Source organism: Balaenoptera physalus, assembly GCF_965194825.1.
Source record: "Balaenoptera physalus genome assembly, chromosome: 6".
In the NCBI taxonomy this organism is placed as follows: domain Eukaryota; kingdom Metazoa; phylum Chordata; class Mammalia; order Artiodactyla; family Balaenopteridae; genus Balaenoptera; species Balaenoptera physalus.
The window spans coordinates 82,093,629-82,107,394 of record NC_138885.1 but is presented as its reverse complement, the minus strand read 5'-3'; the positions used below and the strand labels follow the sequence as shown (position 1 = coordinate 82,107,394).

Here is a 13,766-nt window from a genome sequence, read left to right as displayed (position 1 = left end):
TAGAAAACTCTAATCTCTAAGATAGACACTCTGCCTTCTGCAATTTACATCAGACTTTTGTGATAACAGTAATTTGTTCTTACACAGTTCAAATCAGGAGAAAGAACTTGAAAACAAGAGGACTTTTGTTCAAAATAGAAGTACCTTCAGTAATTGGTACTGTTGACAAAATAAGGTTTTTTTAAGGTACACAACTGTGGATGTTCCAGACTTGGAACGTTAATATCTAGGTAAGAATAATTTTTAAATTAAAGATCAGCTTATGATTTACTTTATAGCTTGGTACAATTTTTCCTTCATTCCAAACCCCTCAGAAACTAAGAGAACTTTAGTTTTGTGAAAGAATGAAAAGCAGGCAGAACCGAAAAACACATCAAAGATTATATCCTGCACCCTTCTCATAGATGAGGAAATTGCAGTCCAGAAGGAATTGCTTTAAATTTTCTGTTCTCAATATACTTAACATGAAGCATTTTTCTTCCCTCCAAAATTAGGAACATATTTGGAAAAAAGATGCCATGATAATGAACATGTTTACATTTATATTCTTAAAGCTTCTAAATGTGGATGTGAATGATCTAAGAAAATACTTGTATAAATGGACTTTTATTTTCTTTGTATTTGCTAGAAATGCATAAAATGTTAAGTCATTTATGTTAAAAAATTTGAAATCACACAATGGTGAAAAGCATTTGCTTGCTTCAATTAAACAAGGACTCATAACTAGTTAATTGCAACTAGACTTTTATTGAACAGTTAGGAAAAATGTTTTCACAAAAATATTTGGGAAAAAATATACCATTTCATAGCTAAGTCTTACAGTGAAGAGAATTTGCTAACAAAAGTTGAGTTTTGCCAAGTAAGATGTAGGGAATACATCTGAGCCTGTGCCCACTGCTCCAAGAAAGACATGTCCAGTTTGGTCACACAAATACAGGATGGGGGCATTATGATTAAGCAAACAATTTATTTGTTAGAACTTTGTTTTTAAATTACTGTTCCTTGACATTTATAATTTGTCTCTAACTTTTGATTTCTCAAACTATATAATTACAAAAGTATAGTTCCCCCATCTCATAAAATGCCAGTGATACTGAGTAGGATATATGAGTGTCATGCTACTTCATTCGTTCAACATGTCTCTTTTTAATACTTATAAGGCAGTTTGACACAAATGATTCCTTTGGGACTAAGATAAATTTTTATCCCCTTCAAAATTGTGCTTTAAGTGCTAATAACCATAGGTAGTTTGCAAAGAACTGATAAGGCAATGGCAAGTGGAGAACTGTCAGGTCAAAGGCCTGTGACTGAAAGGTAATAACTAGCACTCAAAAGACACTGAACTGGGAAGGGAGCAGTGAAGCACATGTGTGGGGTTATGTGAGTTTTCTTAAATGAGGAATCGGCACATTTCTCTCTGCTAATCTGCTGCTTCCAGAGTTGCCCCCTGCAGGTTCTTTGTCATGCTGGTGGCACTCATCTGCCCCTCTCCTGGATGTTCTTGAGGGAGAAGATTCAGTGGTTGGGCACATGTGAGTGTGGTAAAGAACGGAACGGAACTTGGCTACTGTGTCCTTCCCCTCAGATGAAAACATTGGAAACTTGTTTTTGGAGCCTGACGTGAGTGTTGTTTCTTGGGCCCTCTTTTCCCCATTTTCTTTTCCCTTATAATTTGGCCACTATTCTTATTTCTTCTGTGTTTGTGATCTAAGTTGGAACAAATGTTTCCCATTCCAGTAGCTAATAATTCTTTCAGTCTTCTGTTTTATATGTCTCCTTCCTTCTCAAGCAGCCCTTCTACTCTTTGTTCATGAAAGACCTTCAAAATGAAGTAAATCCAATACTTAAAGATGAAGGTATGTAAGAAGTTGAATTATCCTATCAAAGATGTTCTCATTTATCTTGTCATCTAGGCCAAACTATATCTTGATAACAATCATACACAGTACACTTGTTGATCCAGCTCCTTCCTGCCTGCCCCCAACTTGGTTAATCCACTAACTCACTGATTATGCAAGCCTTTGTAGTTCCATGTCCATGGTTTGACATACTATACAGCATACATCTCCAGGTAAGTCTCTGTATGTCACAAGATACTATACTGTTAAAGTGAGTCAGGTGCAAGGGGGTGGTGCTCAATGACAAAACCCTATTGCCATAGTATCAGAGAGGGTGGCAACAGAGATCAGACTTCCAGCTAGATATCGGTCTGGCAGGCCTGCCTGTATTACACCCCTAGGAAATAGAGGCCCAGGGCAAAGGAGGAACCTGAGATCAAAATATTTAGATATAATCAAAGCCTACTAGTCTATGTCCCTATGTATGCTGAAAAATTTAGTGTGATGCGCTGCTTTTATATGGCTTTGTGTTCTCAACATAATATGTATTATCTTATATACTTAATTATATCTTTTAAGCAGCAGTGACCTTGCAGCAAAAGTATCTGATGTAAAATATAAAATGAATGAAAAACGGCAACATCTAGGCTTTTGTCTGAGTCATTAGTATAAGCACTCATAAACCTAAATTTTTCTTCATGAGCTGGAAATATGTTTTGCACTTTTTGGAAACTTTCTGTTCTTAGCCTTGCAACTTCAGATCCTTGTATAATAAACAGGGGTGGTGGTTTTTCTATTTTGTAAAGTTGCTAGATTATAAGTACAACAGGACAGTACAAACCCTGGGATTAGGTGAAAGTTAAATGACCAGTTGTCCAAAGGCAACTGAAAAATGGCACACCACTCACTTCAAAAGAATTTTCTTTGCCCATTTACCTTGGAGAATTCAGTCTATTTGATTGTGGGTTTCAGAGTATAACTGCTAAAATCAGAGGTAGCAATTCTGCCTGCTTATAAGGTCATACACATTTATGTCATTAGAAGTCACAAGACTTTTTCTGCCTTTCTTTAGATTTCAATGACAAGGGTCTGTTGTATCTTAATAAAAGGATCTAATCGCACTGGCTTAAATAATTCCTATTCCAGTTAAACTCAATGTGTGGCAAATCTTGATGAAAAGATACTTCTAAAGACTCAGTCTCAATTTTCTTGCAAGTTACATCTTCTAGTATCTTCTTCCCCCTTTCCTGAATTTTCTGTTATCATTGATCTTACACAGTACTTAATTTTTTTTTCTTAAAAAAAAAAGGCTTCCCAAAACAGTAGCCAAATTTATGAAAATAGTATAGTATATGGCTGTAAATGCCCCATGGGCTTTGTTACCATTAAAAATATACATGAGTATTCCCTTTGGAAGAGTATTTGATCTTTTGTAATAACTATAAATTCTCATGCATAATCTGGTCCCATAGTAATCTGAATGGTGATTGCCCATGTACCAGCCCCTTGCATCTGTGAGACAGTAAAGCTTAACATACATGCAACACTGAGACCAGATTCTTCTTTCCACCTTGCCAACTAGGGCTCCTGTTACTTTACAGTTTTCTGGATTGCTGTTTATAAAAGCTACCCCTGCTTGTTTTCTTGTATAGTAATATCACTGGGCTACCTAATTCAATGCAATAAACATTGTCATGACTTCTGTAAATTGTATATTGTTAAGATGCTTATATGCAAAGTCTGAGTCATCCAGTAACAGGTGTGATTAGTTAGGGCCCTGAGGTTCAAGGTGATAGTTATGCTTTTCATCTACAAAAGTAAATATCTTATTAAGGACATGGTTCACGGTGGACCTCTTCCACATGGGTTGCTTTCTAATGCTTGGTCATTTGTGTTAAGAAGGAGGGATCCTTGACTCAAGATTTTGGCAAACAAGACCCACTGTTAACAGCTATGGCTTGAGTGCCCAGGCAATTCCCTTGCCCAGGCATTTCAAGAAAATCCTTTTCATATCTTGTTTTTTTTTGTATAAATTGACAAATAGTTATTTTAAAGGAATGTCTTTAAAATGACCATTTTGAAAACATGGGTTTTAAATAAATTTAAATTCTTAAAGAATTTTTTTTTTAATTTTAAAGAATTTTAAAAATTCTTATTTCTTTGGTGATGGCATTGTTGCCTCTGGAAGTGGTGTGACACAGGTGATTACTGTGGCACCAGAGGACTTACATTTACCCTTTAATGACTAAAATCCAAGACCAAGCAGATAGAAATTGCTGTTAATGTAGAACTGCTTAAAACACTTCATTTTAGGTATTCTTAGACTCTTGATGGCTATCGAAATATTTTTCTTTACACCCAGATGGAGTTATTTGTATTTATTCACACCAGTTTTTGCTATTGTTTCATGTATTTAAACTAGCACCAACTTTATCCACAATTTGAGAAAGTGTCATCATCCTACACACAGCGTCAAGGCCCCTCACTCTCAATATATGGGATGTCATAGTACTTGAGGTGGTTGCCAGCCCACTGCTGCAAGGCATCACTCAAGATTTCCTGGGACAGGCGGTGTGCAAATTCAAAGACCACAATTTCAGGCCCTAGGGGTTCCTTCACTTCCTCTTTGACATTAACTAGAGAAGGCATCCTGAGTAGAAATCTCTCTTCAGGCATAAAGTTTTCTTCACTCTCATGCCTCTTCTCACTCTCGAGTGTGGTGGGAAATGGGAAAGTTTGCTTTGATTTCATGCAGCCCATGTTATGAAGAGCTTTGACTGAGTGAAGGAAAGCAGTAGCAAAGACTACTTCAACAGCATCTTTGGAAAACAAACACCAAGCATTTGTCCACTTGATATTGAGCAGTGCTTTTCCTCTCCAGGCTACTTCAGAAATCAATGTTCCCTTTTGCCAATCTTCACATGTAGTGTTTATCTGTCAAGAGAAGGGAAGTTTCATTTTGAAGTCATAGAATGCAAACTACTGTACAATTAGGTAGCAAGTAGAAACAAATCTTTACCACTTTCATCACTTGGAGGAAATGTAAGGTAACAACAGCTTTATCTTATCAATAGAAAGAAAAGATAATCATTCAAAAATGGCATTTAGAAATAGGAAAATGTCTTTTCAAGATCAGGCAAATTTTATAAAACTGACAACAAACTTTTGCTACCTTTGATTTATTTATGTATACCAGGGCTCAGCAAACTATAGCCTTCGGGCCAAATTCTAGCTGCCTGTTTTTTCAAATATAGTTTATTTGAACATAGGTGTGCTCATTTGTTACGTATTGTCTATGGCTACTTTCATGCTTTAGTGGCAGAGTTTAGTTGTGACAGAGAGAGACTGTGTGGTCTGCAAGCCTAAAATATTTACTCTCTGGCCCTTTGGAGTAAATATTTTCTGACTGACTCTGATCTATACTGTTGAGGGAAACAAGCATATCAAAATTTGCTCCTGCCTCAAACATCATGAGCCTGCACATCTTGGGCTGTGTCAGACTTTGTCCCTTGGTCACACATTTACAACTCAAAGAGTAGGACAGAATGATGGTCTTTCTTTACACTAGGGCCAACTCTAAACAATACAAGTTAGACATGGCAAAGCCACCTATTTTTCCTTCTGAATGAGATATTATGAAATTATGAAGCAAGGACAAGATGGTGGAGTAGAATGATGTGAGCTCACCTCATCTCACAAAAACAAACACGGAAATCACAACTGCTGAATGACCATCAACAGAAAAACACTGGAAGCTACCAAAAAAGATATCCTACACACAAAAACAAAGAAGAAGCCACAACGAGATGGTAGGAGGGGTGCACTCGCAATAAAGCCAACTCCCATATCTGCCAGGTGGGTGACCCACAAACTTGAAAATAATTACCTTGCAGAGGTTCTCCCACAGGAGTGAAAGTTCTGAGCCCTACAACAGAACCCCCAGCCTGGAGGTCTGGCATCAGGAGGAGCCCCCAGAGCATCTGGCTTTGAAGGCCAGCGGGGTTTGATCACAGGAATTCGACAGGACAGGCAGAAAAAGAAACTCCACTCTTGGAGCGTGCACACAAGGTCTCATGTGCACCAGGATCCAGTGGAAAAAGCAGTGACCGCATAGGATCCTGGGCCAGACCTACCTGCTGGTATTGGAGAGTCTCCTGTGGAGGCAAGGGGGGCGGCTGTGACTCACTGTGGGGACAAAGACACTGGTGGTGGTAGTTCTGGGGACTACTCGTTGGTGTGAGCCCTCCTGGAGGCCCCCACTTTCTCACCAAGACCTGGCCCCACTGAACAGACTGCAGGCTCCAGTACTGGGAAGCCTCGGGCCAAACAACCAACAGGGTGGGAAGACAGCCCCACCCATCAGCAGATGGGCTGCCCAAAGTCTTCCTGGGCCCATAGCTGCCTGCTAGACACACCCCTTGACATGGCCCTGCCCACCAGAAGAACAAGACCCAGTTCCTCCCACCAGGAAGCCTGCACAAGCCTCTTAGACCAGCCTCATCCACCAGGGGGCAGACAGCAGGAACAAGAGGAACTACAACCCTGCAGCTTGTGGAGTGGAAACTGTAATCACAGAAAGACACAACAGAGGAATATGTCCCAGACAAAGGAACAAGAAAAAAAGCCCAGAAGAACAACTAAAGGAAGTGAAGATAGGCAATCTACCCAAAAAAAGAATTCAGAGTAATGATAGTAAAGATGATCCAAAGTCTTGGCAAAAGAATAGAGGCACAGAACAAGAAGATACAAGAAATGTATAATAAACAGCTAGAAGATCTACTAAAGAACAAACAGAGATGAACAATACAATAACTGAGAGGAAAAATACACTAGAAGAAATCAGTAGCAGAATGAGGCAGAAGAATGGATAAGTGAGCTAGAAGACAGAATGGTGGAAATCAAAGACAGAAAATATTGAAACAAGTGAGAAGCAACGAATAACATACAAGGCAATACCCATAAGGCTATAAGCTGATTTATCAGCAGAAACTCTGCAGGACAGAAGGGAGTGGCATGATTATATTCAAACTGATGAAAGGGAAGAACCTACAACCAAGAACACCCAGCAAGGCTCTCATTCAGATTCGACAGAGAAATCAAAAGTTTTACAGACAAGCAAAAGCTAAGAGAATTCAGCACTGTCAGGCCAGCTTTGCAACAAATGCTAAAGGAACTTGTCTAGGTAGGGGAAAAAAAAAAAAAAAAATGACTACAACTAAAAACAAGAAAACTACAAATGGAAAAGCTCACCGGTATAGGCAAACACACAGTAAAGGTAGGAAATCATCCAACACAAATATGATATCAAAACCAGCAATCGTGAGAAGAGTACAAATGCAGGATATTAGAAATGCATTTGAAATTAAAAGACCAGCAACTTAAAACAATCTTATTTATATAGAGAGTGCTATATCAAAACCTCATGGTAACCGCAAACCGAAAATCTATGATTGATAGATAGATACACACACAAAAAAAGAAAAAGGGATCCAAACACAACATTAAAGATAGTCACCAAATCACAAGAGAACAAAAGAAGGGGAGAAAAAAAGACCTACAAAAACAAATCCAACACAATTAACAAAATGGCCATAAGAACATACATATCGATAATTACCTTAAATGTAAACAGATTAAATGCTCCAACCAAAGGACATAGACTGGCTTAATGGATACAAAAACAAGACCTGTATATAAGCTGTCTACGAGAGACCCACTTCACTTCAGACCTAGGGACACATACAGACTGAAAGTGAGGAGATGGAAAAAGGTATTCTATGCATATGGAAATCAAAAGAAAGCTGGAGTAGCAATACTCAGACAAAATAGACTTTAAAATAAAGACTGTTACAAGAGATAAGGAAGGACACTACATAATGATCAAGGGATCAATCCAAGAAGATATAACAAGTGTAAATATATATGCACCCAACATAGGAGCACCTCAGTATATAAGGCAAATACAAACAGCCATAAAAGGAGAAATCGACAGTAACACAATAATAGTGGGGGAATTTTAATACCCCACTGTCATCAATGGACAGATCAGACAGAAAATCAATAAGGAAACAAAGGCCTTAAATAACACATTAGACCAGATGGACTTAATTGATATTTATAGAGCATTCCATCCAAAAGCAGCAGAAAACACATTCTTTCCAAGTGCACATGGAACATTCTCCAGGATTGATCCATGCTGGGCCACAAAGCAAACCTCAGTAAATTTAAGAAAACTGAAATTATATCAAGCATCCTTTCCAACCACAATGCTATTAGATTAGAAATAAACTACAAGAAAAAACCTTAAGAAACACAAACACTTGGAGGCTAAACAATATGCTACTAAACAATCAATGGATCACTGAAGAAATCAAAGAGAAAATCAAAAAATACCTAGAGACAAATGAAAGTGAAAGCACAACGATCCAAAACCTATGGAACGCAGCAAAAGCAGTTCTAAGAGGGAAGTTTATAGCAATACAATCTTACGTCAGGAAACAAATAAACCACCTAACCTTACATGTAAAGCAACTAGAGAAGAACAAACAAAACCCAAAGTTAGTAGAAAGAAAGAAAAATCAGAGCAGAAATAAATAGAAACAAAGAAAACAATAGAAAAGATCAATGAAACTAAAAGCTGGTTCTCTGAAAAGATAAAATTGATAAACCTTCAGCCAGATTCACCAAGAAAAAAAAAGAGAGAGCTCAAATCAATAAAATTAGAAATGAAAAAGGAGAGGTTACAACAGACACCACAGATATACAATGGATAATAAGTGACTGCTACAAGCAACTATATGCCAATAAAATGGACAATCTAGAAGAACTGGACAAATTTTTTTTCTCTCTTTTTAAAAAAGTTTTGGCCATGCCCAACAGCATGTGGGCTCTTAGTTCCCTGACCAGGGATCAAACCTGTACCCCCCTGCATTGGAAGCATGGAGTCTTAACCACTGGACCACCAGGGAAGTTCCCTGGACAAATTCTTAAAAAGGTACAATCTTCTAAGACTGAACCAGGAAGAAACAGAAAATATGAATAGACCAATCACAAGTACTGAAATTGAAACTGTGATTAAAAAACTCCCAACAATCAAAAAAGTCCAGAACCAGATGGCTTCACAGGTGAATTCTATCAAACATTTAGAGAAGAGTTAACATCTGTCCTTCTGTAACTCTTCCAAAGAACTGCAGAGGAAGGAACACTCCCAAGCTCATTCTACTTGGCCACCATCACCCTGATACCAAAACCAGACAAAGATATCACACAAAAAAAATTACAGGCGAATATCACTGATGAACATAGATGCAAAAATCCGCAACAAAATGCTAGCAAACAGAATCCAACAACACATTAAAAGGATCATACACTATAATGAAGTGGGATTTATCCCAGGGATGCAAGGATTCTTCAATATATGTAAATCAATCAATGTGATACACCATATTAACAAACTGAAGAATAAAAACCATATGATCATCTCAATAGATGCAGAAAAAGCTTTTGACAAAATTCAAAACCCAGTAATGATAAAAACTCTCCAGAAAGTGGGCATAGAGGGAATGTACCTCAACATAATAAAGGCCATATATGACAAACCTACAGCTAACATCATACTCAATCATGAAAAGCTGAAAGCATTTCCTCTAAGATCAGGAACAAGACAAGGATGTCTACTCTGGCCACTTCTATTCAACATAGTTTTTTGGAAGTCCCAGCCACAGCAATCAGAGAAGGAAAAGAAATAAAGGGAATACAAATTGGAAAAGAAGAAATAAAACTGTCACTGTTAGCCAATGACATGATACTATACATAGAAAATCCTAAAGATGCTACCAGAAGACTATGAGAGCTCATCAATGAATCTGGTAAAGTTGCAGGCTACAAAATTAATACACAGAGATCTCTTGCATTCCTATACACTAACAACGAAAGACAAGAAAGAGAAATTAAGGAAACAATCCCATTGGCCATTGCATCAAAAGAATAAAATACCTAGGAGTAAACCTACCTAAGGAGGCAGAAGACCTGTACTCAGAAAACTGTAAGATACTAATGAAAGAAATAATAGAAGAGGACACAAACAGATGGACCATGTTTTTGGATTGGAAGAATCAATATTGTCAAAATGACTATACATCCCAAGGCAATCTACAGATTTAGTGCAATCCATATCAAATTACCAATGGCATTTTTCACAGAACTAGATCAAATAATTTTACAATTTGTAAGGGACACAAAAGACCCTGAATAGCCAAAGCAATTGAGAAAGAAAAATGGAGCTGGAGGAAAATCAGGCTCCCTGACTTCAGACTATCCTACAAAGCTATAGTCATCGAAACAGTATGGTACTGGCAGAAAAACAGAAATATAGATCAATGGAACAGGATAGAAAGCCCAGAAATAAACCCATGCACCTATGGTCAATTAATCTATGACAAAGGAGGCAAGACTATACAGTGGAGAAAAGACATCCTCTTCAATAAGCGGTGCTGGGAAGACTGGACAGTTACATGTAGAAGAATGAAATTAGAACATTCTTTAACACCATACACAAAAATAAATTCAAAATGGATTAAAGACCTAAATGTAAGACCTGATAATATAAAACGCTTAGAGGAAAACATAGGCAGAACAGTCTTTGACAAATCGAAGCAAGATCTTTTTTGATCCGTCTCCTAGAATAACAGAAATAAAAACAAAAATAAACAAATGGACCTAATTAAACTCAAGTGTTTGCACAGCAAGGGAAACCATAAACAAAACGAAAAGACAACTGCAGAATGGGAGAAAATATTTGCAAACAATGCAACTGACAAGGGAGTACTCTCCAAAATACACAAACTGCTCATGCAGCTCAATGTCAAAGAAACAGACAACCCAGTCAAAAAATCGTCATAAGACCTAAATAGACATTTCTCCAAAGAAGACATACAGATGGCTAAGAGGCATATGAAAAGATGGTCCACATAGCTAATTATTAGAGAAATGCAAATCAAAACTATAATGAGATGTCACCTCACACCAGTCAGAATGGCCATCACTAAAAAGTCTACAAATAACAGATGCTGGAGAGAGTGTGGAGAAAAAGGAACACTCCTACACTGTTGGTGGGAATGTAAATTGGTGCAGACACTACAGAGAACAGTATGGCATTTCCTTAAAAAACTAAAAACAGAGCTACCATGTGATCCAGCAATCCCACTCCTGGGCATATATCTGGAGAAAAACATGGTTCCAAAGGATACATGCACCCCAATGTTCACTGCAGCTCTGTTTACAATAGCCAAGACATGGAAGCAACCTAAATGTTCATCGACAGATGAATCGATAAAAAAGATGTGGTACATATATACAATGGAATATTAGCCATTAAAAAGAATGAAATAATGCCATTTGCAGCAACATGGATGGACCTGGAGATTATCATACTAAGTGAGGTAAGTCAGACAGAGAAAGACAAACATCATATGACATCACTTATATGTGGAATCTAAAAAAAAAAATGATACAAATGAACTTATTTACAAAACAGAAACAAACGCACAGAAAACAAACTTATGGTTACCAACAGGGAAAGGTGGGGCGGGGGAGGGATAAATTGGGAGTTTGGGATTGACATATACACACTACTATATATAAAATAGATAACCAACCAAATATTATGAAAAGCTTAGATTAATTTAAAATTAGCTTAAAAGTTTCTCCCCCTAAATATTTTACTGTTTGATGTTTGGACAGTCAATAGGGTACAATGCTTGTGATGTACCTTCCAAACTTCCCAATGGAATGCTGTCACTGAAAGAACTTATCTAAGATAAGACTTAAGGGTAACTAAAACAGTACAAACTTCACTGGAGGGAGGCCTAGCCATAAGAAAGTGCACGCAAAGACTCTATAAATGAGGTTATGATCCCTGACTATATCGTAGTTTTTGGACCAAAAACAGCTGTAAAAATTCATGAAATGAAACTCCATTGATTATTTCTGAAACTACGGATCTTAAGGTAAAAACTAGCATGCATTTAATTTATTTCTTAATAGTTTATAAGAAGTCCAAAAAAGGTGACCTTTGCCCAAGTCAGTACTAAATATTTTTTAGATTTCTTTCAATTTTATCCAATTTCTCCCATAATATACTCCTTCCCCACCTCTACCACTTAGAAGGATGATATGGAGGGTTGGAAAGGAAAACTAGCTCTCTGCTTCTGATTACCTTTAGTTCTATATGCCCTGCTATATGCTCCAGAGATGCATTTCAAAAAGGGCATAAGGGATGTGTGTGATGTATCTGGTTTACTAGACTGAACTCCTAGAAGACAGGAACTGGCCTGGTTGTGCACCTCTAACATGTAATGACTTAACGTAGTATCTGTTTTGTACTATGAGGGATTGTTAAGGGAACTGGACTTAGTTAACCTGAAAATGATTAGAATGCAATGAATGTCAGATAAATAAAAGTCCATGAGAAGAATCATGAGAACATTCTGTGTTTTCTAAGATCTTTGGTTTTGCAAAAGCAGCTTTATCTTACCATGACAAAAGTAGTGCCAGATTTGCCCTCACACCAAAAATAACTTTAAACCTGGACAAAATATATGTGGGCGGCTATTTTCAGACATTGAAAAAAGCATAGGATTCTGATCCCCAAAAGAAGGGAAACACATGATGTTAAACCCCACAATTGATCCTCTTGAGATTCTGCCTGAGAATCTGATTCAAGCAGAGGGGCAATTCTGCTGTGCCGCAGAGGCAGAGGCTGAGATACTGAAGCAGGTGAAATTACAAGAGTAAAAGGAGCTGAGAGGGAGGCAGAAATTTGCATGGGGTCTCACTGAAGCTGAGCAGGACCCTGCAGGGCCTTCCTAGGGACAGACCTGTGTGTCCTCGGCTTCTAGTTTATAGAAAAGCTTTAGCCTCCTTGGCCTTCCCCAAGTGCCGAAGAGCAAATGCAGAAACAAAGGAAAACAGTCAAGCAAGACAAAATAATAATAGCTTAGCCATGAAACAAAGTCAAGGACTTTTAGTTCCTCTTCAAGGGATATAGATATATGTATATGTATAACTGAATCACTCTGCTGCACAGCTGAAACTAATACAACATTGTTAATTAACTATACTCCAATATAAAATAAAAACTTTTAAAAAAGACAAGGGCTTCCCTGGTGGTGCAGTGGTTGAGAATCTGCTGCCAATGCAGGGGACACGGGTTTGAGCCCTGGTCTGGGAGGATCCCACATGCCGCGGAGCAACTGGGCCCGTGGGCCACAACTGCTGAGCCTGCGCGTCTGGAGCCTGTGCCCCACAACAAGAGAGGCGGCGATAGTGAGGGGCCCGCGCACCGCGATGAAGAGTGGCCCCCACTTGCCGCAACTTGAGAAAGCCCTCGGACGAAACGAAGACCCAACACAGCCAAAAATAAATTAATTAATTAATTAAAAAAGACAAAATATCCAACAACAAAAAAGAAATTTGAGACCACTTTAGGAGTGAACTTTAGAGCAGAGGTTGACAAAACTTTTTGTTAATGGGCTAGCTAATATATAATTTAGGTTTGTGAGCCATATGGTCTATGTTATACTACTCAGGTCTGTTGTTGTAGTACAGAGCCAGCCATAGCTAATATGTAAACAAATGGGCAATGGTTTTTATGTTCCAATAAAACCTAATTTACAGAAACAGGCAGCCAGCCCACGGGCCATACTGGGCTAAGTTCAAACAAACAGTTCCATTCTAACAAAGAATAAAATTCAATACCATTCAAAGGAAGATGTGTAAGACACTGCCCAGAAAATGAAAAGACAAGCCACAGACTGGGAGGCAGACTGGGAGAAGATATTTGCAAAAGCATATCTGATAAAGGATTGTTTATCCAAAATATACAAAGGAGTCTTTAAAACAACAATAAGAAAACAACCTGATTAAAAA

At 38.0% G+C, this 13,766-nt stretch overlaps 1 protein-coding gene across 7 annotated transcripts in view; it reads right to left on the bottom strand.

Annotated features, from left to right (window-relative positions):
* Positions 1-727: 727 nt before the first annotated feature.
* LOC309663364 (small membrane A-kinase anchor protein) overlaps positions 728-13,766 on the bottom strand; it is a 285,507-nt gene continuing 272,468 nt past the window's right edge. For 6 of the 7 annotated variants that reach the window (XM_082467349.1, XM_082467350.1, XM_082467351.1 and 3 more), the window contains one exon: positions 728-4,772. In XM_082467349.1, coding sequence (XP_082323475.1) covers positions 4,311-4,772 — 462 coding nt within the window. In that variant the 3' untranslated portion in view covers positions 728-4,310. The remainder of the gene's footprint in view (positions 4,773-13,766) is intronic. The other variant, XM_082467354.1, reaches the window with a different exon arrangement.